A 25,698-nucleotide genomic window follows, 5' to 3' on the forward strand; every position below is an offset into this window, starting at 1 on the left:
CACACACACACACTAGAGGCCCGGCACACGAAATTCGTGCGTGGGTAGAGTCCCTAGGCCTGGCCTGCAATCAGGGCCATCTTCCCCAGCTGCCTGCAGCCGGCCCCGCTCCCCACCGCCACCTTCCTTCATTCTACGCTGCCCTCTGGTGGTCAGCACACATCATAGTGAGCAATCGAACTCCCAGTCAGTCGAACTCCGGAGGGGACACTTTGCATATTAGGGATATATATATATGTATATATATATTTTTTTTCCAAATATATCATGTGGTAAAGGTAACAAATCTCTGATCACTTAAGAATTCTCACATAAATAATCACAATTTTCTCCTTAATATTTCTTTATTTTTAAATTAGCAGTTAAAACAGTTTCTAAACTAAAATTGTGGAAAATGTATATTGCCAAGTAAATAATGCAATGTAGTCATAGAAGCAAATAAAAAAAGATACTACTTTCAAAATCCTAAATTATGTCTATGAGTCTCCACTAAAAGAGTTCTAATACAAGTTTGGCAGTAAGTGGAATAGTTTATCCTTTTTTTCTTCTTACTTTACAAGTCTGTTCCCAGTCTTCCCAGTCCAATAAATTAATATCTAATTTATGTTCTTTAAGTATATTCTTCTTAAACATGTCTAGTTTGTAGGATATTTAAAGGTATTTTCATTGGTAATTTTAAGCATATTCAAATGTATTAGTAGAGAATTGGATTTTAAGAAACAAATAAAATATAATAATGTGTTAAGGCTATTTGAAACTTATATAATCTTATTAACCAATGCTACCACAATACATTTAATTTCAAAATAAAATAAATAAATAATACTTATTACCATTGTGTAGTATGTTTAATAATGACATATTTTTTTTGTTTCGTTCATCCTTTTTTTTTCCACTTGTATGAGTTTTTTTTATTGTTGAAAATCGTTTTGTTTTTCCTTTATATCCTGTCATCTGGAGCAGTGTCTGGCACATAAAAGTCCTTTATACATATTTGTTGAAAGAATAAATGACTAAATAAATAAATGAATAGTAAAAGAGGAGAGACAGAGTATTTTCATTAATAAATACCTCTTTGAAAAATATAAGCCTGCTTGTCCTATAATTATGAAAGAATAATCTATATTTAAAACAAGTAATTTATATTTAAATTTTAATTTAAATAAACAACAGGTACTCTAAATTAAAAAATAAATATAACTGGAAACTCAGTTAATTAACAAAGGACAGAATAGCATTCAAACACAAAAGCTGGAAGAGTTAGGATAAGAGACTTAGAACACAAAAGTGTTAAAGTCTAATAGAATCAGACATTGGGTTAGCTGGCCCAATAAATGTACGTTTGTCAATATGCACTTTCTGAAAATTTGACTCTGGCGTTAATGTTTATAGTAACATAAATTATTTATATTTTTTCTTAAGTATGTACATTTTATCAAAATTTATTGGAATTAATACAGTTCTGCAGTTCAGTGTGTGTGTATACATATATGCAATTGTCACTTTTTATTAGAAATATATTCAAGGTTATTTTTAGTTGGCAACCCTGAAACTTTTAGACAGAGTAAACTGTGCATGAATATTGAGAAGTCATAGAGTGCACAATTTCTACTTAAAAACTGAACACAAGCTAATTCTTTTGGAGTTGCCTGGTAACTAATAAGGAGTATGTCAAATTGAAAGACAGGTCTGACTGAAGCAGCCTTTGAATAAGTAATAGAATTTGTTGTCAACTTTAGCCTCAGAGAAGTGAGATAGGGACCAAGTCTAAGTTAAATTGAAGGAAAGACAGTTGAAATGTCTTTTGTGTTTTTTAGTGAAGTCTTCACTGTTTGCTCTTAAACTCTTACCCTCACCAACAACTTATGATTAATGTAGAGATGTTGAAGGCAAATTCTGAACACATCATTCATAATGTTTGAATTAAATGGAATAGCCTAAGGCACTTGAGAGGCATGACAAGCTATTTTTTATTCATTAACCATTTATTCATTTATTTATACATTTATATTCATATAATGTATTGGTTTCTTAGAGAAATTTATGTCCACTAAGAATGATTACTACTCTAATAAAAGATTTGGCATAAGTATTTGTTAAGGTGAGAATTGTATTACAATCACTCCTGGGTATATGTACAACAAAACATTTAGACAAGTCTTTAATTATATTAATGCTTTATAGCAGGCTGTTGAACACATATATACAGATTTTGATCTACTTCTGTTTTAATTCCAGCAGGAAAAAAGTCAAGAAAGTTCAAGAATCAAAGGTAAGGAATAATTGTTTTAAGATTATAGTCTCATAAATTCATGTAAGCATGGAGAAGAACTATAAAAGATTTGATGTTTCTTTGGAAATTTAGTTAAAATTGGGAAACAGAATTCATCTTCAATGTGGTTTTAAAACCATTGTGAACCCTTTGGGGAAACTTTAACACAATTTTCTGTGTTCCCTCATTTGTTCTCATGGAATTCCTCCATCGAGCATTGTCCATAAGAGTTGGTGTTCTGTCACATCCATGATTTAGCAGATGAACTTTTTCTAATTTATTTCATGGACAACCAATTATTTAGTCACTGCTGTCTCTTTTTATTTTCTACTAGAGGCCCAGTGCACGAATTTGTGCACCAGTGGGGTCCCTCAGCCTGGCCTGTGGTATCGGGCAGATACCACCTCTCCGACATCCCCTGAGGTGTTCCAGATTACGAGAGAGCCCAGGCCAGGCCAAGGAACTCCACTGGTGCACGATTGTGGCTGGGGAGGGACACGGGAGGTTGGCCAGCCGGGAAGGGACCGTGGGAGGGCTCCAGGGCGTGTCCAACCCATCTCGCTCAGTCCCAATTGGCAGGACCCCAGCAGCAAGCTAACCTACCGGTCGGAGTGTCTGCCCCCTGGTGGTCAGTGCACGTCATAGCGAGCGATTGAGCAGCCTTAGCATATCATTAGCATAGTACACTTTGATGGATTGAAAGGATGACCAGACACTTAGCATATTAGGCTTTTAATATATAGGATTAAAAAGCAAGAAAATACTTATTTCTATATTAAAATCAGTGATAGTTTTTAGTGTGGCATAGTCAACTCTAGTCAGACATAGGGAGACATGTTTCACCATAAAGACATTGTTAAGTTTTGAAGTTTGACCATTGAGCTAATAAATGATTCTAGGAAGATGGTAATCTTACCTGACTATTTGTGTTGTTTTTCAGCAAACTATAGTTAGATTTGTTATTTTATATGTGAAATTATTACACTTATTTATCCTCGAAACACTCATATTAACTCAAAGTTTTATGCTTTTGTGTTGCAAAAGGGAATTTCTGTTCCAATATGTGCTGGATGGTGTGTATTTAAATTCTATAAGCATTGTAAGCATACTGAGCGCACATCTTCCTTCTCATGAAACATCCTAGTGTTTTAGATGAATCTTAAATCACATTTATAATTCTGTTATATTGAAACAGGTTTAGTGTAGCTTTCTTCTTGAAGCTTTATTGCCTTGGGGTACATAAATCATACCATCCTAAGTAGTGGAAATTATTTTCCAACTGCTGTCTAGGAACATGTTTTCTTTTATAATGTAACACAATTTTTAAGATGATGCTTGTCACTGCTTTTACTGTTACTGGCTGACACATGGTTTTGAACTGTCACACTATGGCTTCTAGAGTACTGTATTCTAAGTCAGAGATGCATGGTCACATCAGGACTTGTTGCTTAGCTCTACTTAAAAGAACTCTACAGTTTTGACAGTTTATAGGAATCATCTGGAATGTTATCTTACTGGAAATTATGGATAACCCGTTAAAATGTTTTTGAATATCAATATTAAGAGACATTTAAGCCATTGAAGCTATAGTTTACCCATTGGTAGATGACAAAAATTCTGAAAATCAAATATTGTACCTTTGTTGATAACTAATTTTTGAAATGTAAGCTATGTCTTCATGTGATGTTAGTAACCAATTATCAGTTAGGGAATCTCAGGCCTTTCTGACAAATTGGAAATCTCATTTGACAGATCTTGTTTATTACATTACCAGGTATGCCTACAGAGGAAGTCTTTAATCTTCTAATTTCCTGTGTTCTATGCTTTTTTTCCTGATATGACAACAATCACAACCTCATAATACTCATAACTTGGAATTACATTAATACCAAAGCACTCTAATGAAAATAGAACCCTCTTCTCCATGCATTAGAGATGTATATTGAAATATTTTGAAACTTTCAATTGTATCTTTAATTATTTGACATTCACACAAGCTCTTATTCTAAAATTATTTTGAAATACCATTGAAATCCATATTTTATATATTCCAAGATTACATTTACATGAAATTTACCTGATAAAATGAATTTTGATTCAATAGTTAATATGCTATTGGTTTCTCAATTGATTTTTGTGCTTCAATTGCTTATTTTTAGATGAGTTAAAGCCTAATATATTTAGTACATAATTTTGAGGTTTACAGTATTTTGATATCCTTCCATGAAGTTCATTGAAGATAATAGCAGAGAAGTGAAGACAGTCCTACAGTTTTGAGAAAGGATCAGCTATTTAGGAAGTCATATTTCACACTGTTCTTCAGTGACACTATGGCTATGTTAAAATAGGATACATTATGCTTTTAATATTGATTGGAAATTATAAGTATTACTAGGAATTAATTTCCTTTGAAGAATAGTTCTAATATAAGGAACCCAAAAAATCAATCTCTCCCAATATTACTCAGGGGACTATTTTAATTTGTGATTGCTTTATTCATGTATATTTAAGATAATCATTCTACAGTTCTCAGTGATTAAATAATAACATTTTAAGAAAATGGCTTAAAATTCTGTCAACTTAGTTGAGTTTTTAATTTTCCAAAATAGTTTAAAATATTTACTACAATCAGAAGGATAATATCATTGTGGAGAGTTTGCATATGGTTATGCTGTAGCAAGCTCCTAAAGTATCAGCTTTACCCTTGCTCAGTTGAAAAAAAAAAGTTACTTAACTTTGCATTCAGTTGAAAGACCCAGCTGCATTCATCACACAATTTTTCCCTTCTCTCTTTCAAGTGGATATTCTTCACTCTTCCCATTCAAAAATGATAAAAATAAAGTACATTCCTCTTTCATTCCTAGTAATATTTTGGGTAAGTCTCTAAAATTTAGGTCAGGTAGCTAGTTGGGAATAGTGAGTGGATAGGAATGTACTGTCAAATTCTTATTTCTAAAAGCCATTGGACATATTACATTAACAAATGAAAGTATTATGTAAAATTAAAAGATGGTAAGTCATATATATGAGCCCTCTATTAGACTCTTTGTCTAATCGTTTCCATGTCTTTATGTTTAAGAAATAAAATATAGCTGGTACAATAAGTAATACCTGAAATGGAAATTCTTACCGTTATATGAAATTGAGTTACTATATTTTTAACAGATTACAATGTTATACATTATGAATGTTAAGTTCCTTGGCATTTCAATTTAGAAAACTATTGCTGAGGCAAACAATTGTTTGCAGGATTTGTGAAAAATGCGGGTTTGTCTATCGCATTCCATAGTTACAATCCTTAGGAAGTCCAAGTACTTTAAAAACAAGAAAATTCACCTCTAGAAAATGTCAACAAAAGGATTGATAGTTTTATTTATTTGTTTGCTTTGGTAAACAATAATTCTAAATAAACCCAAGATAAGTGTACTTATGGCAGATTTGTGAAAATTATTCTTAAAAAACAATTAAATATTGTAAAAGAATGTGAGAGCAATAATTTAGAGTTTTTACCTTAACAATTGCATTATATCAGAACAATTCTATTTTTACTCTATTTGTTTTATTAAAAACATACTTTGTAAATTAAATGAGGGCAAAATGTATTCTATGAGTTATTGATTACCTTGAAGCAAAAAAAAAGGGCCAATATAGTATATGTACAACTTAATAACATATGACTAACTGGAAAGTCTTTAATTAGAATATGAGTATCTCAAATACTTCAATACATTTTACTATACACCTAACTTAACAATAGGAATATAAATTCATTGTTGAGTAACTAATTAATTAGAAATATAATTCTCAATTATTATGAACACATTGTCAGAATTTTCTGATTTTATTAGCTGAAATCTGTTCCATTTATGGTCTTTAACTGTTAAAATATGGTAACATTTCTTCATGCAAGTGATGTTTTGTGAATTTTTGTGGTAATGTGAGTTTTTAAAAAAATCATAGATGCAAATTTTGAAAGTCACTAAATATAATATTACTTGGATAGTAATTGTTACTTTGGCAGACTTTCAAAAATATAACAATTTATACCCTAGCTGGTTTGGCTCAGTGGATAGAATGTTGGCCTGCAGACTGAAGGGTCCCAGGTTCAATTCCAGTCAAGAGCACATGCCAGGGTTGTGGGCTCCAGCCCCAGTAGGGGGTATGCAGGAGGCAGCTGATCAGTGATTCCCTCTCATCACTGATATTTCTATCTCTCTCTCCCCCGCCCTTCCTCTTTGAAATCAATAAAAATTAATATATGTCAATTGTTTTAATATATATATATAAATAACAATTTATGTTATAAAGTATAACTCCATAAAGTAAAAGTAAATTAATAGAATTATATTCACTGGGCATAATCTAAATGATGTCTCCAAATGCCTTATTCAATAACTTTTAAGTAGTATGGATTTCATTGAAAGTAATAACTTTTCTCTGAGAATTAAGGTAATATTTATTATCCATTCTTTTTTTTAAATATATTTTATTGATTTTTTACAGAGAGGAAGGGAGAGAGATAGAGAGTTAGAAACATCGATGAGAGAGAAACATCGACCAGCTGCCTCCTGCACATCTCCCACTGGGGATGTGCCCGCAACCCAGGTACATGCCCTTGACCGGAATCGAACCTGGGACCTTTCAGTCCGCAGGCCGACACTCTATCCACTGAGCCAAACCGGTTTCGGCAATTATTATTATTATCCATTCTTTAAATTTTTATTTAAAAACTTGGTACAAGTTTAGATGATCCTGATGCATGTCCTTATGCCGTAGCAAACAGGAAGACAAACATCCTCCTTTGCCTAATGATGCTGTTATCAGTCACCTGGAGAGGTTTCAAAAAGCATCTGAATGTGTTTTTCACATGTGCCAAGAAGGGCTCAATTTATATTATGCCAAACACATCATTGTTCTCCCCCCCATTTTGTATATATCCTCTAGTTTTCCAAAGCATACCAATAAATCATCTCCAATGGGTCACTTACAGGGATGGGCAAAGGTAGAATTAAGGTTGTTCGTTTGGAAAAGACAGGCAGGTTCTGATTATTACAATAACTTTAATTCTGTTTCTCATACACACAACTGTAAAACTACTTTTGCCAACCCCCATATTTTGGTTTCAGGGTGATTAATTGTGAAGCTTACGTTGCACCAGGAGGCAGTGCTATCTAAAATAAATGAAGGCATAATAGGTTTGGTGATTTGGGGAAAACCCAGAATAACTGGATTTTTTCTCTGAATAAATAATAATTTAATGCTGTGTGTAATATCAAATGAATATTGTTTGTTGGCTTTTCTTTAAATAATTCAATTGTTTTTTACCTGCACTGCTCAACAGTGATCTTCCTTCAATCAACAATATAGAATATATTTATTCTAGACTTTTCACAGAGCTAAAATTGTTTCCAAAATGTTTTCGAAAAATTTCAAAAGCTTTCTCCTGAAACAGTTGAATGCCATGTTTCAAAAAATGTCAAGTATTGTTAACCAATAGGTGTTTGATGGCATCATTTATTTAGCTTTACAAAATAACTTCACTTGCAGTGGTTAGTCTTTATGAAATAGCAGTTCTTGAAATGGCCACGTGAAAATTACATTTTTTTGTCACAAGTTCCTATTTTATCTGCCAATAAAAAATTAAATGATTTATCAGTTTTCCCTTTTTGCTTTGTGTCACCAAGCACTTTCAACATAAAATTTGACTATATTAAAGAAAATATATTTAGTTGCTTTTTAAAGAAATATTTCTGCCTTTTAATCAAAGTTCTTAACATTTAATGTAATAGTATTTAAGTATTTTGTAAGTTATTTAAATTTTTTGAAGTATGAAGGATATACATTTTCTATAACAAGGATTTGTGACTGTAAGTAGTATTATATTTAGTGACTTATATGAGACAAAGTAGATGTACATTTGTCCTACTCTGATGAATTAGTTAACTTGGAATTTTACCCATTATGTCAAAGATAAAATAATTTCACTTTTAAATAATTGCAGGATACATTTCATACTTTAAAAAATTGATTTCAGAAGGGAAAGGGGGGGAGAGAGAGATATAGAAACATCAATGATGAGAGGGAATCATTGATCTCGCTGCCTCCTTCAAGCCCCCACTGGGAGTCGGGTTGAGCCCACAATCCTGGCAGTGTGCCTTGACTGGAATAGAATTGTGACCTCGTGGTTCATAAGTTGATGCTCAACCACCGAGCCACACCAGCTAGTGTGTATTTCATACTTGTAACTCATTATATGGGTAACAATCTGTTTAATTACTTAGATGATAAGATGTAAGTGTTTTTATTGGAAAATTTTATATCATTCTAAAGTTAATATCATTGTTTCTTACATTACTGGTACATGGAATCCTTATCCATTGGATATTGGAAAGTAAGAGAAAAGTGGTCACATACGGACTGTGGTATTGCAAAAATCTCTATCTAATCCTCTGGTGAGGGTTACCTTTGCTTTATTAAACATATCTATTGTATTTTTAAATGTATCTTGATTGTTGAAAGTATTACAGATGTCCCCTTTGTTGACCCCCTCCATCCCATATGCACTTCCATCCCCAAGCCTTTACCACACTATTGTCTTTGTCCATTGGCTATGCATATATGCATATAATTTCCCCAGTTAATCTCTCCCCACCCACCCAGCCCCACCTTTCCTTTCAGATTTTTTAGTCTGTTCCATGTTTCTGGATCTATTTTGTTCGCCAGTGTATTTCGTTCGTTAGATTCCATGTATGAGTGAGATCATGTGATACTTGTCTTTCTCTGACTGCCTTATTTCACTTAGCATAGTATTCTTCAGGTCACTCCATGCTGTCTGAAAAGGGTAAGAGATGCTAACCAAGGATCTCTTTCCCTCCATTATTCCCCTTTCAGGAAACAGCTGTTCTTGTTCAAAGCACTAGAGTTCCACTGAGAAGCACTGATTTATATAACACTTCTCAAGATATATCATGGGGTGTAGACTCAGCATGCTTAGGCTCAATTTTTTTATCCCCTACTTAAGAACTCAACCTCCTTTCCTCACTTATAATATGAATATAATAAAGCACAAAATTCTGTGTTAAGGATTACATGATATAAAGTATATGACCCTTTGAGTAGAATGAAAACTCCTGGTTTATGTGAGTTTTATTTCAATATGTTTTGAAATATTTACAACCATTTTTTAATACATCTATGGTAGAAACATATTTATGAAAAAATAAGCTTTAATTTCATTAAATGTTAATATTAGAGGCCAGGACATGTTGATTTTATTTGTTTGTTTACTTATTTATTTATTTATTTATGTTGATTTTACTTTGCCTCATCATTTTGCATATTTCTAGGTTATAATTCACATTATTTTCCAAACTTGGAGACATCTGACCTACTGATATTAAATAAGCTTGAGGTGTTTGCATATTTATTCTTAGGCTCACATTATTTTTATTATGCTCCTATCATGTTGTATGCAGCTTCACGAAACAAAGAATATAATACGATGTAGTGGACATTGCTTTTAACATAAACATATGGAAGACTAGTACACATTAGTGTAGTGATATCCTCATCTGTATAAAATGTGTGTAATTATAGTTCCTTCTTGATAGGTTTGTTTTGTGATTAAATGCAGAGAACATAGCAAAAATTATGTGGTATCTGATATTTTACTCTTTTCACAACCTAGCAAGTGAGCCTCATAGTTGCCTAGATGCTGGCAAAAGACATGAGGCTCCCATGTCAGAGACAAAGAAGTTTATTACTCATAGCTATAGCAGTAAGGAGTGTACCAGCATTTGTGGCAATTCCCACACGATTATGGGAAGAGGGCCAGATGATACCTGCCTATGAAGCAGTTTGCATTATAGATAGGACCACTCCCCTCCCTCAGCTCAGCTCAGCTTAAGGAATGCAAACATATTCTAATGAACAGGAAACACATTTGCCCTGTCCCGATAACTTTTTTATTTTATTTTATTGATTTCAGAGAGGAAGGGAGAGGGAGAGAGAGAGAGAAACATCAATGATGAGAGAGAATCATTGATTGGCTGCCTCCTACACACCCCCTGGATCGAGCCCGCAACCCAGGCATGTGCCCTTGACCAGAATCGAACCAGGGACCCTTTAGTCCACAGGCTGACGCTCTATCCACTGAGCAAACCTGCTAGGGCCAGAAAACTTTTCTTTATTACATTTGCTTTATTACAAAGCTATTTGGCCCTTGCTTCGGAGGGAGACATTTTTTCTGTCTTCCAACGATATTAACTATACAGAATCCCTGAAAAGAAAGCCTGGGATTAAAGAACAACAACATTCAGTGTTTCTTGTCTTAAGACTTGCAGAAATGCAAGCGACCCATGGAGATTTGTCTCTCAGAACACTTAGAATAGGAGGGGAACAACAACAAAATAACACCTTCTCAGTAAACATTTATAATTGCCACCACCCGACCACCATCACCACAACCAGGATCAGAGAGTGTTTTTTCCTAGCTTATCCTTGGGGGTGCAAGTGAAATTAGAATAAAGCATCTATAGGCTTCTCCTCAAGTTAATGGCCTCAAGTTAATGTTTCATGGAAGGGGAGATGTTTCTAATTTTGCTTCTATGGTAAAAGAGCAATAAACATACAACATATAGATAGATGCAGAGAGAAAGACATAATTTCTTTTCTTTCTATAATGTTAATGTGTAGTCATTTGAAAAGTCAAATAAATTCAGAGAGTTAAAAAGATTAATTGCAGCAATTCACAATTTCTGTCTAATTAATAAGTGCCAGGCCCTATGTAAGGCACTTCACTTGATTTATCTTGATTTTATATATATGAATATTTAACATTTATGAGCACTTCTTTACTGCCAGTTTTTCTACTAAGTGCTTCCAATGCCTTATCTTATATAATCCTTAGAAGAATTTTATTTATACAAAAAAAGAGTAAATTTTACTGTCAATCTTTTTAAAGAGCTGGTTAAAAGTAGGTTTATAGTGGTTCATATGGAAAATAATACAACAATTAATAAATAAGAATACAAGAATAGACTTTGTGTTTCATGATCACAACTGTTAGCCTACTTTTGCCAATACCTTTATATTAACCATCATTACTATTTGGGCATATGTGAATTTTTAATAAATGTATATGCATATATTTCTGCAAAAAATGTCAGTATTCTTTTCTTGGAAATGTTTATGGATATCATTGGTTCTCAAATATTCACTCAACAACCATTTCAAACACCCATTAGCATGCTTCCTCTTTATAGACTTTTTCTGTAGTTGTCATTTAAAAGTTACATTTCCAGATTCCCCTGCAGCTAGACTTCTGGATATGTTTTAGGTTTCTCCTATCAGATTCAAGCAAGTGTGACTTTTATGAAATTCTTTTTGGAAAACAAGTACAGTTTTGGGAAAAGAAAATTTCTTTCTTGGATAATAGCAGCAAGACAGTGTAGATCTAAATCCAACAACTAGGGTGACAGCTTCCTTATGCAGTCTGTCCTGATAATGGCAGAAGCAGTAAACTCTTTGATATTCCAGATCTGTGGTGCGGTTTTCGTTGTTTCTAAGAGCAGTGTATACAGCCCTTTTATTCAATACCGTGAGTTACTTTCTATTTCCTTTAATAGGTCTCCTTTACTTAAATAGTGCACATCCTATTGTTTGTAACAAAGAGCTTCCATCCATCCATTCTGGGACTACCAGGAGAAGGATCGGATATGGAAGAAGTAAGCAGCCAAGGGATTATCAGAGACCTATGTAGCAGATCTTTGGGAAAGAGTCCAGGAAGGACACATACCTGCAAGGCTGGTGCAGACAGGGACAGCCTGGAGGTACCAGGTGTTGAGATCAAATTATAGAGCAAACACAGGTGGTGTTCAGCCACGTGTTGCAGCTTGCAAGTATAGCAGTAGGGCATTCTTAAGATGCAGTGATGGTTCATACAGTCACTTATTCAAACTTTTGTGTTGAGCATCCGTTATGTTCCAAATACAATTGTAGGCACTGGAGATATAGTAGTGGTCACAACAGGAAAAAATATTCTGCCTTCCTGGAATCTTAGACTGGAGCTCCTAGAAAATCTGTCCACACCATAGGATACCAGCTGTTTACCAAAACCAGTGAAAATCCCAAAGAGCGCACGCAGATTTTCTTCTCTTCCTCCTTTATCCCCTTTCTGTACTTTACTTAGGCTCCGGTCTGAAATGTAGGGTGAGACCCTAGTAAAGGGTGGTGGAGGCAAGAGAGTTAACAGAACTGATCAATTAGAATCATCCTGAGAAAAGGACAAACTCCCACTCTAAGAGGTTAAACTGCTGCTAGCTCTAATTTTCAGGATGTAATTCTCAGAAAAACCTAATAGGAAAGGACTCCATGTCATGTATTTCCCTATTTGGTCTTCATCAACATTTTATCCTCTTAGGGAAATGGAATGCATTGCTTTCATAGGGTGACTAAGAACACAGGGGTCCAGTTTAAGGTTGACCTAAAAAGGCATAGGTAGTTTTCTAGATTTTCTATATTGTAATCCTACTTCTTTATTATTTAAATTGCTCTCCTCTCACAGGCATGGTAGACATTATTATTCCACTGTAATTTTTAATAAATGGTGTTTTAAGTTTTTCCTTTAAAAAAATCTTGGTATGGAGGTTATTGTGTAAATTATATATGATGTTAAAATATTATAAATTGCACACTATATGTTATAGTATATAATATATATTGTGTAAATAAAATAATATAATCACAATATTAAATGATTATATATGTGATTTATTTTCAGTTTGTGTATTTGTGTTTTTTTGTTTATGTTTGTTGTAAAGGCTCAGAAGAAGAGCTAATGTTTATCAACACATCCATTTATTTACTTTCCTTCTTTGGCTTAGTATATCTTCTTAAAAACTCTGAGAAGTAGGCACAATTTTATATGTAAGGAAATGAATCTTGAAGGTTAGTAAGTAACTCACCCAAGATTACACAGCTAATAAATGCCTAAAGCTAAATTTAAAATAAACTTACTGCTTTCACTTGGATTTGTAATTTTCAGAACTTTCTCTATGAATCCTAGTGCATGTGAAATATTTCTCTTTTTTGAATAAGTCTCTATATAAGAATATATTCATTGTTTGGAACTGCATAGTAACCAATGTAAATGGCGTGCCAACTGCAAAATGGAAAAGTTCTGCCTTCTCAACAATTGAATAAATAGGTTAGTTATTTAAATGTCCGAATCAAAATGAAAAAATCATGCTTGCCTAGCAGGTATGGCTCAGTGGTTGAGCGTTGACCCATAAACCAGGTCGTGGTTCCATTTTGGTCAGAGCACATGCCAAGGTTGTGGGCTCAATCCCCAGTGCAGGTCATGCAGGAGGCAGCCAATCAGTGATTCTCTCTCATCATTGATGTTTCTGTCCCTTTCTCCCTCTCCCTTCCTCTCTCTGAAATCAATAAAAAGTATATATTTTTAAAATTAATGCTTCATAGCTAATAAAAATGGGAACAAGTTAAAAACTGTAAGTGGGATTAAAAACTTAAGCCTTTGCCCTAAAATAAAGAACTTAATTGCTCTATGATTTAAACAATTGAAAGATTAATTTTATTAACTTCAACACAAATTAGAAAGTAAAATAAATGAAATTAAAATATTATATTGAGTCTTATAAATGGCCTGGTAATCATTTGGCTCAATAGGCAAAGGGCACAAGATAAATATGTGTGGAAAAAGCATAATTTTTAATTAAAACACTTTTTAAATTTGTTATTTAATGGAAAATATTGTCTTTCTTTTCTGCCTGGTTAAACAGAATCAGTTAGACATGTGATAAGTTAATCTGCCTTTGTTAAATACTGCCTTTGATATTCACAAGCTATGTAACTGTAGGCAAGTTATACCATTATTTTGAGCCACAATTTTCTCTGCTCTGGGTGAGAGACAACCAATAGCATCCATGTAATTGAGCTGTTGTGAGGACTAACTATGATTACATATAGAAGGGTTTGGAACAGGTTCATTACTATTTGACATATGAATTAAGGTTTGGGGAATTATTTGATAACTATATCATGAATTATCTTGGATAAGATCAGAAAGATATCTGTAGTAAGGAGAAGGATACCCTTCAATGTCAATATCATTCACAGCACTAAACTTAATCGCTTATTTTTATAAATATTGGATATAGTTTTGATTAAACAGATTTACCTTAAATTCATTTTGTCCACAACCAAAGTGGTTAGCTTTATCCACAGTGTGAGTTTATGCATAGGACATGTGTCTCATGACCCTGGTTAATCAAGAGATAAATGTGCAGTGTTACTTATTGAAATTGGAAACAAAAATATATAAATCATATATTTTTTCATTTATTTATAAAATTTTCTCATTTACAATGTTGGTATTTTTTGGGGGGGTGAGAGTCAAATACGATAATATATGAGAAATACTGAGCATATTAACTTGAATCACATAGGTATTCAGAGAATGTTAATTAATTATAATCAAATTTCTGTTTATAAATATATGCAAATTTTTGTATAGGTAACATATATGCTAATATTATATAGAATATTACATATTATATGCAATTCATAATACTTTCTATAAATGTATATATGAAATATATTTAAAATAAATTTACACATCTTCTTACATCCTTGGATGTGTAAATTAAGTTACTTTTCACCTTTCAAAAAGCTACTATGTTTATAAAACACATACACACTCAGCCAGTTTCTTTATAGTTATCTTTTAAAAAATGTATTCATAACAGGTACATTGGCAGGTGCGTTGTTCATAAAAGGTATTTAAAAATGTTTGTGAATAAATGAAGAATAAGTTAGAAAACATTTTTAGTTACAAAAATGTATACCTTCACATGAAAGCAATTAATGCAGTCCAGGAAGAATTATTTAGACTAATTCCAGGTAGAAATGTGAAACATTTTTTCACAAAATTAATTATTTTACCTCTGTTCTATATTTAAACAATAGCAAAGACTTGCCCTTTGAGTCATCTTTTTATATGCATAATCTAGAAATACAATATGGTGAAGTCTATTATTAATTTTTACATTTATTGCTGTACATAAAAATTTTATTTAATATTAAGACTTAAGGATTGCAATGTGGAAACATATTTTCATTATGAATTAAAAATGAATTAGTATCTGGATCATATGTTATGTTTAGATAATCTTCTAATGAAAACATACATAAATTCTGATCAGTACAAACTGTTTTTATTTCATAAGAAGCTTTAAGGATTATACATGTATTACCAAAATTCCATTTTCACAGTTGAGGAAAAATGTGTGCCATATTGTAAAAATACCAAATTTTAGATTCAGAGAGAAAAGTTTTTAAATGCTGACTGACAAAGTCAATTTTACAGGCCAAAATAACTTGAGGAACATAATTAAAGGGTAGAGAACCAACAATAGGAAGTGTTTTAAATCTTTGATTAGGATAAAACTATTTAGATATTTGTGGATTAATTACTACAGCCACATCATTAATATGTAGATGATTTAGACTTTTAACAGATTGTTTACTTGTTTCCATGTTTCATTACCAAAAATATTATTGGTATGGAATTGATGGGAAGAATTAGTGAAGAAGACAGATCTATTTAGACTGAAATGAAAGAAATGGAAATATATATCACCATCAAAATCAAATTTTAGCTGTAGAGCCTTAAAATAACAGGAGCTGGGTCTATAGTTAGAATGTTTTCTCGCACTTGAGAAGGGACACTGAACTAGCAGATGGCATTAATTTTTTTTAAATTAAAGAAATGTAAACCTATTAGACACAAAACATGGAGAAATGTATAGGTAGACAAAATTATGATAAACAGCATTTAATATCAACAATGGTGAAGGGAGAAATAATTAAACTGCATTTTTGGTTTCCAGGATGTACTAAAATATATACACAAGAAAACCTTATAATTATTGAAGAATTACTTTTACCCAATATGTGGCAAAATACGAAAGCAGTTATTAAATTACTAATTACATTAGGCATCACTAGAATTTCAGAAATTAAATGAAAAGCAATATTATAGCAATGTAAAATCTATGAAGTTTAACCCAACCTACACCAACTTGCATGGTTTTGCTTAATACATGTTTTCAACAAGCCCAAATCTTAAAGTTGTGGGTCCTGGACCAAGAGAGCAAATAAAGTGCTCCTAGAAAAATTTGCATTCGAAGAGGCTTAGAAAAGGGGACTACATTTGGAGATATAATGGCTTACATGGGATAAATCACATTTTGAGAAACTTGAGTTTCATAAAGTTGTTATCAATCTTTATATATTAGGAAAAGTGCTACCCTCTATTGTCTCATTCTCTAACATATTTTATAGTTCTTGTGGAATCCATCTTCTTTTGATCCTGTTGTGTTGAATTAGTAAGTGATCTGCTAAGCATCCTATATAATAAAGAGCTAATATGCAAATGGTCATCAAGCCCTCATGCCCTTGTGTCTTCGCACCAGGGCCGGGGAACCTGAGGCCTGACGGGGGGGGGGGGGGGGGGGGGGACCGAGGCTGGGCCAGGGGACCTGAGGCCATGCCCCCCACTCCAGTACTGGGGCCGGGGACCTGAGGCTGTGCTCCCTGCCTGGCCATGCTCACCACCTAGCACCAGGTCTGGGGACCTGAGGCTGCACATCCTGCTGCAGGGCTTGATAGGGGTGGGGCCAGCTGGGTCTGAGTCTTGCGCAATTTCAAGGCACACGCAGGTGGGCAGGGACTTGACTCTGGGTCCCGCGGCATGCCCCAGACTCTGACAGGAGGGAGATTTTCATATACATTTTACTAATTTTCTTTCATTTCTGACATTTCTATTATAGAGACAGAGAAAATAGCAATATTAAAATATTTCCTCTAATTCCCTTTTAATGTGCATGAATTTTGTGCACTGGATCAGTAGCATAAAAATAAATAGCTAGCTCAGCCAGAGTGGCTCAGTGGTGGAGCATCAACCTATGAACCAGGAGGTCACAGTTCAATTCCCAGCCAGGTTACATGACCAGGTTGTAGGCTCAATCCCCAGTGTTGGGTGTGCAAGTGGCAGCTGATCAAAGATTCTCTCTCATCATTGATGTTTTTATCTCTTTCTCTCTCCCTCTCCCTTCCTCTCTGAAATGAATAAAACTATACTTTTAAATAAATAAATAAATAAATAAATAAATAAATAAATAAATAGCTAAAAGTGCAGAAAACCATGTACCTTCCAGGATACCAATGTTGTTGATATTCTAAGATAGCCTGCTTTAAACTACTCTTCAAAATGGAATGCAAACCATACATTGAGTCACAGTACCTCTGTTGCATATCTAAGATAACCTCCCCTTTACATGGTCATCCCGTTGGGAAAAGCTATCTTTTATAATAGCTTTAGTGTGATGTAATACAATTCAAAAATATCAGGAGATACTCTTTGAAATAATATGCTTTTACTTATATTTGAGTTCAGAGACTTCAGTGAAATCTGACAAAAACAAAACATGGTTAGGTAGACATGATGCAGAGTTTGGCTATTGTCTAGTCATTCTGGAAAGACTATGCTGGCAGGTAATCTACGGGATGACAGCATACAGCCCATCTGGCATTTGGTCTGCACACCATAGGCCCCATGATCTCGGTCACAGCAGGAGGAACCTGCATGGGTAACCACACAGGCATTTATAAGACACTGACTTGAAAGGAAAATTACTAGAGAGTAAGAGGAAAGATAATGTTATCTTCTTCATCCAGATTTCTTAAAACTTTATACCATTTAACTAAATTATTAACCTTATGATCAAACTGCATTGTGAACTTCTTCCTTGGAAATTATAAGGACAGTTATAGGAGTTCATGAAGTCACAAAGCCAGTGTCAACCAGGGCTAGTGATGTATGATGATTAGTGTAGATTTTCCCCCAGAAGATGCTAAAATGTTTCAGAAAAAAAATAGCTTCAATTTTAAGACTACTCCTTGCAAATTGGAAAATCCATTCCAATTTTCTTTCACTTCCCAAATTATGCCAGGCCATGTTGTGAACTATATCTTAACTAAAATTGTATATCAAGATTATATAGAATTTTAAACATATTCCAAAAATGCCAAACCTCAAATATAATTATAAATCTCATTCTTATTTGAAGCCTGGGGAAGGAAGGCATTAAAGAAATTTAAGCAGAAGACTAAATCCCCAAATGTTAAAATCTAAAGACGTTAAAATCCAAATGAATTAAAACTAAAAAAAATCAATTATCTAGCCTCTTTAAATCCAAAGAAAATAGAATTTTCTCATCCTGGTCAGCATGAGCCCAGGGGGATGTCAAAATCTGGTTGTGGCAGGGCTTCAGCAGTGTCCGCCTGGGCATCTGTTTTCCACTGGGTTGGTATGATCAGAATCTCAATTAGCCCAATACCAAGTCTGATGTGTGTCTCTTTCAGAGAATCCACAGATAATAATAATACAAAAAAACCTCAATGCTATCTGAAAATATGAGGCTAGTGACTGAAAATATGAACTATTTCAGCCACTCTAAAATACCAGTTATTGTCTGTCCGTTGCCCATATCTGTTAACTTTTGGAAGTAATTTTAACCAGAAAAAAGATTTTCATCAAGAGGTTATGGCACGGTTATTTAAAAAAAAAATAAAAATAAAAAAGAGGTGATGGCACGGTATTTATCATAACTGGGAGAAAAGTAATCTCTTGTGAACATGCTTTCCTTTCTCAGATAATGGCTGTTGAGACATGACCACCTTCTTTTGGAGTTTAAAATATGCAATACATAATAACATACATATACAATAAATGTACAATAAAATGGCTTTAGCAAGTCTTAATTTGTAGTTTCTTCCTTATCCAGCATATTAAAATATTTTAACTGAATTTCCCTTAAAAGTAGAGCCTTTGGAAAGGCTTATGTGTTAACTGAATTTCCCTTAAAAGTAGAGCCTTTGGAAAGGCTTATGTGTTAATGTTTTATAGTAAGTACATCCCCAGGAGAAATGAAAAATAAGACAGAAAGGAAGAGAATGTTGGAGAGCCATAGATGCAGTGCTCTACAGGGTGGCCAGGACACACTTTAACGAGCTAGTTATTTCATCTCACAGGACATCGCTAGTAAAACCACACAAAGCCACTTCATCTTGCAAATAGTCCATCAATGGAGAAAAAAGGAAGAACAATTTATCTGAATTTATCCTCTGTCCTCCATATCTATTACTCAACGCTTGCCAGATGGGCACTAGCTACCCCACACTTTGAGGTAGTATATGTGTACATCCTGAGCTGGATCTGGTGTCTCAGTGTGCAGTGTGTGGTGTGGCATATGTTACTGGGGCATGTGCATGGATATCACAGAATAATAGCCAGATCTATATTGAGGGCAGTGACAACTGTCTCCATAACTAAGGGAGCACACAAGTTCTTGCTTGAGTCATTCAATCAGGAAGCCAATCCAAAAGGCACACCTGGAGTGATGAATCAAACTGAATCTAGTATCTTTCCTCTTTCCTTGGAGACTATTTTTCTGGCCCACCATTGCTGCAATGAATGCGGACTCTTTTTAGGGACCAAACCTCCATCCTCTCTGTGGACCAACATTTACAGTGCCTGGCCATGAGAGGCCCATTATACTGCCTGGTCACTGTTCGAATAGTTTAGACCTGTGAATCTTAACTCCTGGGGAAAGTTTTACTCCTATTTTGATCCTAACATCACTCTCAGAAGATTCCTAACTTTAACCTGGTATTATTGGCTTGGAGAGTTTGCATTAAGAACACAGTGAAGGCATTAGGTCTGCTGTGAGTTCTTCAAGTCATTATCGCTCATACTTTGAATGTGTCAGATCTTGAATAGTATTTCAACATGGTGTTTTTTAGGCTATAATGGAAAATAACTTCTATTGTTTTATTTTTCCACTCTTTTTAGAAAAGTCGTTGATAACCTGTTTATAAAGTTGGACTCTTTCCTTCTCTACTATTTAAAAGAAAATCTATTTCTTAGATCCAAATACCTTTCTCCTCTTACCATCCTTATGTTCCTGTCCATGCTTTTGTTTTTAAGATTTTAGATTCAGTATATTGTTCTGTGTCTGCCAAATATATCTAGTGTTCAAACAAATCTTGTGCACCTTCACTTTCTTGGCTTAGATAATCCCATCCAGGAGATACTGCCATTTAGCCACAGCATGGATTGAATCTGTCATCATCCCATCTGCTTTCTTGACATACGTCTCTTCTATGCTGTGCTTTTATTATGGTCTCAGTTCCACAAATTTACCAAACACGTTCTCTCAAGGCACAGGAAATTTTTGTATAGCTAACTAAATGTAACTTCATCACCTAAAATTATTCTGTTACTTTTTAAATCTCAGGCATGTGGACTGACTCCATGAATTTAAGCCTAATTCTTCCACTGTTTCCTCTTTAGCTTTGAATGCAAATTGAAAATTGAAGCATCAAACCTAAGCTTGACAATAATAATTTAAAACCAGAACCTCTTTAGTATTATGTAGGGTGCTTGGAATCCAGCTGCCTCGAAGTATAAAAGCCATTCCCTGTAGCCAAGGTTGAAAATCAAAATGCAAATGGCACATAACTAGTCAGCTCTTTAAAGTCTCAAATGTAGGTATATAGGAAGATTCCATTTTCCATAAAATTGGACTCTTGCTTTAGTTAAATCTGATGACTCAGGTCTGGGCAGTTCATTGGCAGCCTCCACACTTGCCTGAGATAGTGCAAGTCAAGCTACCTCCGAATGAACTGAGAGCCAGGATTCCCGAGGATTGCCCCTAGGAGGCTTTTGAGTGTGCTATCCACAAACAGTGCATTTTGGTTTCTGAGATCCACATGGCTTCTATTTTGTTTAAATCCAAGATGCCGAGTGCCATTGCCAAAGCCAAAATCAGAACACTTTTGCTTAAGGCCTGCTTTTTGCAAACCTATCTTTATATCTCTTTTAAAAATTGCCCATGGACAGTTCCTTCCTACGCTGCAGTGACCAGCCAAGGCAGAAAAATAAATCACAAATGTTGGAGTTAAGGCTTTTTGACAACCTAAAATTCATTTACATGGCCTAAACTAAGCCTTTACAAAAAACAAACAAAAAAACTCTTGCTTAGTAATGCCTGAAGTAGAGCCATGTGCCATGATCCTGACCTATGAAACCTAAATCATGGGAAGTGGAGAAGAATCTTTTATTTATACAAAAAATATAAAGGAATTAAGCAGAACAAGGACACTGTTGTGTTTTGTTCTTCCCCTAATTCAACTCTCACATTAGTCCTGCCTTCTCCCTAGGGAGGAATGCAGGCGGGAGAGGTATGTGTTACACTACTGGAGTTTCTCCAAGTGGAAGGGAAGGTCAGGAGAGGCACAGGCTTTCTCCACTTTATCTTTATTCCTTGATCTTCAAGACTCTTATTCCCCAAATCTCAGGAGAACTATTCTAGTGGTCACAGGGAATGTTTGAACTATAATAGATACTGGTGAAGCTTTTCTGAGAGGTTCCGTTGTACTGAGTAAAAGTTATAATACTATAGTTCCAATGAAATATAATATTGTACAGAGGAAGGGGTGGGAGCATGATTCTGGAAAAAAGCCTATAAACCCTCAGTTTAATATTATTAAACACTCATATATGTGCTACTCATTTGAAATGCATTTGCTATATCTAAATGTCTTATCTAATTTACGTAAAAGATAAAATAAAGCCATCTATGTAACTTTCAAGTTTTGTCAAATGGGAATTTTTCTACCAAAATTTCTTAGTAGAGTAGGATTAAAATGCATATGCTTCGGACTATTTCTTTTTAATTAATATTTTGCCACAGACTTTTTATGAAGAAATAAATGGAATGTTTTAGCTATGACTGAAATAAAATTTGGGTCACATTGTTTCATTTTTAACTGTGATATTTTTTTTGTTTTCGCTAATAGTGCTTATTTACTTGAAGAAGTTAGATATTTAAAATTGTATCTACATACCCAAAATTACATCAAGCAAGACAATCAAGTGTTGTTAACCTGAAGAGTTGGAATAATGCTTATTAAAACTCAATACTTTCACCTTTGCAAAATCATCAAGATTCCTGTGTGTGGCATCTTCTCAGGATAAATATATTTTTATTGCCTTAACCTGGAAGGTGATATTGGAATTTACATCTAACTTCAGTCTGCTCCCTTACAGAGATACCCCCACTGAGAGTTCATGCAAGTTGCATATCCATATTTGATGTGCACTAGGTCGTGCATTCCTGGTTATTGCCTTCAAACCAGGTGCATCACATAGGGACTTAGAGTCTATACATTAATAGAACACCATTATAAATGCAAAGTACTTGCCTAGTTGGCTCTATAGCAAAGAGAAAACTCATGAAATATTTTACCTGTCCTATAGAAGCTTGTGATCTATTAGAAACGTCAAAAATACACATGGAGAGCCCTGCTGGCATGGCTCAGTGGTTGAACGTCAACCTATGAACCAGGAGGGCATGGACCAATACTGGTCAGGGCACAAACATGGGTTGAGGGCCCGATCCCCAGTAGGGGTCATGCAGGAGGCAGCTGATCAATTATTTTCTCTCATCATTGATGTTTCTATCTCTCTCTCTCCCTCTCCCTTCTCTCTAAAAATATATTTTTATTGTTAAGGGCGGGAAAGAAAAAAAAAGGAGACATATGTAATACTCTTTGTAATACTTTAAGCAATAAAACAATTAAAAAAAGAGCTACTTAAAAAGGCAAAAAAATACACATGGAAAGGAATATTGCAACAGAATAAATAAGACACTAGAAATAACAAATAGCAGAAGGCCATTTGATATAGTGCTGGGAAATTGGGCAAGGTTTGGAAATTACTTATCAAAGGGACACCTGTTCCAAGCAATTGACACAACTTAAACTAAGTCTAGGAGTTAATGTAGTAAAATGACAACTACAGGTTCATTGAGTGGGCTGAACAGAGACAGGACTGGAAACACAGGAAAAATTATATTCAAAATTTTATAAAAAATATTTTTAAACATTCTGTCCTGTTGTTGGCCCATATGTCAAACCTTTGGTCTTGGTTTTATTTGGAAAATCTGGTTTCTGGTCTTGGGGCTAAATTGTGGGGAGCCTGTACCAGAAATTCAAGTCAGATATTTTGGCATATAACCCTTTATGTGCCTGGGGATAGAAATCTTAATGGTTTGGTGATAAAAAGAATGATAGTTCAGCACAAGCATTGCATTGAATATCTGATGTGAGAGTTCCTCTAACTCTGAACCCCCACTCTCCTAGGCACTATTGCACCCTAGTTTTCACTGTCATGCACACTCCCCATAACAGTATAGCCAAGGAAGAAGGCAGTGAAGCAAATGTGCTCTTCCTTCCTGGGGGCCTCTGTAAATTGTTCTAGTGTTCCCGGCTTCTATTGTGCTACATAGCATTCAAAATCTAATTAGCTTAAACACCAAATTACCATATGGCCCAGCAATACAACTCCTAGGTATATGCCCAAGAGAAATAAAAGACATATGTCCAGACAAAACTTGTACACAAATGTTCATAGTGGTATTTCTCACAATAGCCAAAAAAAGGAAACAATCTAAATGTTCATCATCTGATGAATAGGTGGATAAAATTGATATAACACAATGGAATATTATTCTGTAATAAAAAAATTAATGAAGTACAGCTACATGCCACAACATGGATGGTTGAGACTTGAAAACATTATACTAAGTGAAAGAATCCAGACACAATAGGCCATGTATTGTATTGTTGCATTTATATGAAATGTCCAGAATTAGCACATCCATAAATACAGAAAGTATATTAGTGGTTGCCTAGGGCAAGAGGGGGTAGAAGAAAGATGTATAGTGGGTATGGAGTTTCTTTTTGGAGTGATAAAAATGTTCTAAAATTAGATTGTAGTGATGGTTGTAAAACCTTGTGAATACACTGAAAGTCATTATATTCTTCATTAAATTCTACATGAGTAGTATGGTATGTGAATCGTTTCTCATATGTTTCTTCATAAGTTTTTATCTTTAGCATAACTATCATATTATTTTACAGCCTATTTAACTTCTCTGTGATCGTTAGCAATAATGCCTCACCACCTCAGGGAGCTTTGAAAAAATGTATGACTTTATAGGTGTACAAATGCATTAGGGAATGGGAAAACGGGTTTAGATATATTGTATGATGCAGCCTTGTTATTTTGAAATAGTGTTGTCTCCTAAACTCCTGGGTTCAGTGTGCTGAACTCTATAAAAAGCAAATTAACCTGCAAGTAGAAACAAAGCATCAAGAAATGCTTCAGAATCACCACTTATGTATATATTCTGTACCAGGAAAGAGATAAGAACAGTATCAAAAAATGTAATTGGTTCTACTTCTTAAAACAAAACAAAACAAAAACAAACAAAAAATAACAAGAAAATTTGCTTAAAATTACACATGAAAAAACAAACACTAACAGTACCATGGCACTTTTTCTCGTTATAGCCTGCCACTATCCACCTAATTTGTAGAACAATGTTCAGAAGTACCTTGAGTTGAACAATTATTTATATAAGGCACATAAGATGTAACACAGAATACTGAATGATAGTGAAATCTTTACGCATGCACAGAATAATGTAGGATTAAAAAAAGTAATCTTTATTTTTTGTGTATGTCAGTTTATTATTTTTATTTTCATGCCAGCTATTAGCTTCTAGTCTATGAGTTAATGCTTTTAAATATTAATTATATATTAAGATGTATTATTCTCTTTTATATTGTCTACTGATAATTTAAAGGACAGTCAGAGCCCTACAACCTTGATCTATGAATCTAAGGAGTGCTTATAATTGTAGCCTTTTGCATTATGCAGGTTTCTACCAAAACAATTATTGTATTTATTTTATGCTTTTGCCTTTTCATAGAACTGCTGCATTTCATTAACAATTAAGGTTATGTTCCTGTTCACTCCAAGTACACTCCTTTGCCCCTACCCCAGATCCTAGCAAGCTATTAATAGTGCCAGCTCTGGTTAACATTTACATCAGCCTGGAGAGGAGATGTTATCATGAAGTGCAAATTAAAGCCTGCTAAAATGCTGCTGCCAACAATTATACTGGGGAACAAGTACATTTTTTCATTTATTTCAATGGGTCAGATTAACAAGGCTGCATGCCACATTATCATAAAAGGTGGCCCATGCTGTCAGTTCTCATTATTGTTAAAGAAATGACATTTCTAGAAGGCTTTACTAAAAGAACACACATCTCTTGCTATAGTGGTTTAAATGTAGTATGTAATTATCGGACACTTTTTGCAGAATGTTAGAAGCAACTGTCAATCAAAGGTCAATTTTTCATTTCATCTTTTTTATTTCGTTTTTGTCTTCTCAATTTAATTTCTCTACAAAATCAAATCCCTTTATGTCA

At 34.2% G+C, this 25,698-nt stretch overlaps 1 protein-coding gene across 3 annotated transcripts in view; it reads left to right on the forward strand.

Moving 5' to 3' along the window:
* FSTL5 (follistatin like 5) overlaps positions 1–25,698 on the forward strand; it is a 579,511-nt gene that overhangs the window by 103,858 nt on the left and 449,955 nt on the right. For 2 of the 3 annotated variants that reach the window (XM_006081840.3, XM_023753401.1), the window contains exon 3: positions 2,242–2,272. In XM_006081840.3, coding sequence (XP_006081902.1) covers positions 2,242–2,272 — 31 coding nt within the window. Of the gene's footprint in view, positions 1–2,238; positions 2,273–25,698 lie in introns of all 3 variants that reach the window. The other variant, XM_006081839.3, reaches the window with a different exon arrangement.

This window comes from Myotis lucifugus, unplaced genomic scaffold (assembly GCF_000147115.1).
Source record: "Myotis lucifugus unplaced genomic scaffold, Myoluc2.0 scaffold_1, whole genome shotgun sequence".
Classification (NCBI taxonomy): Eukaryota; Metazoa; Chordata; class Mammalia; order Chiroptera; family Vespertilionidae; genus Myotis; species Myotis lucifugus.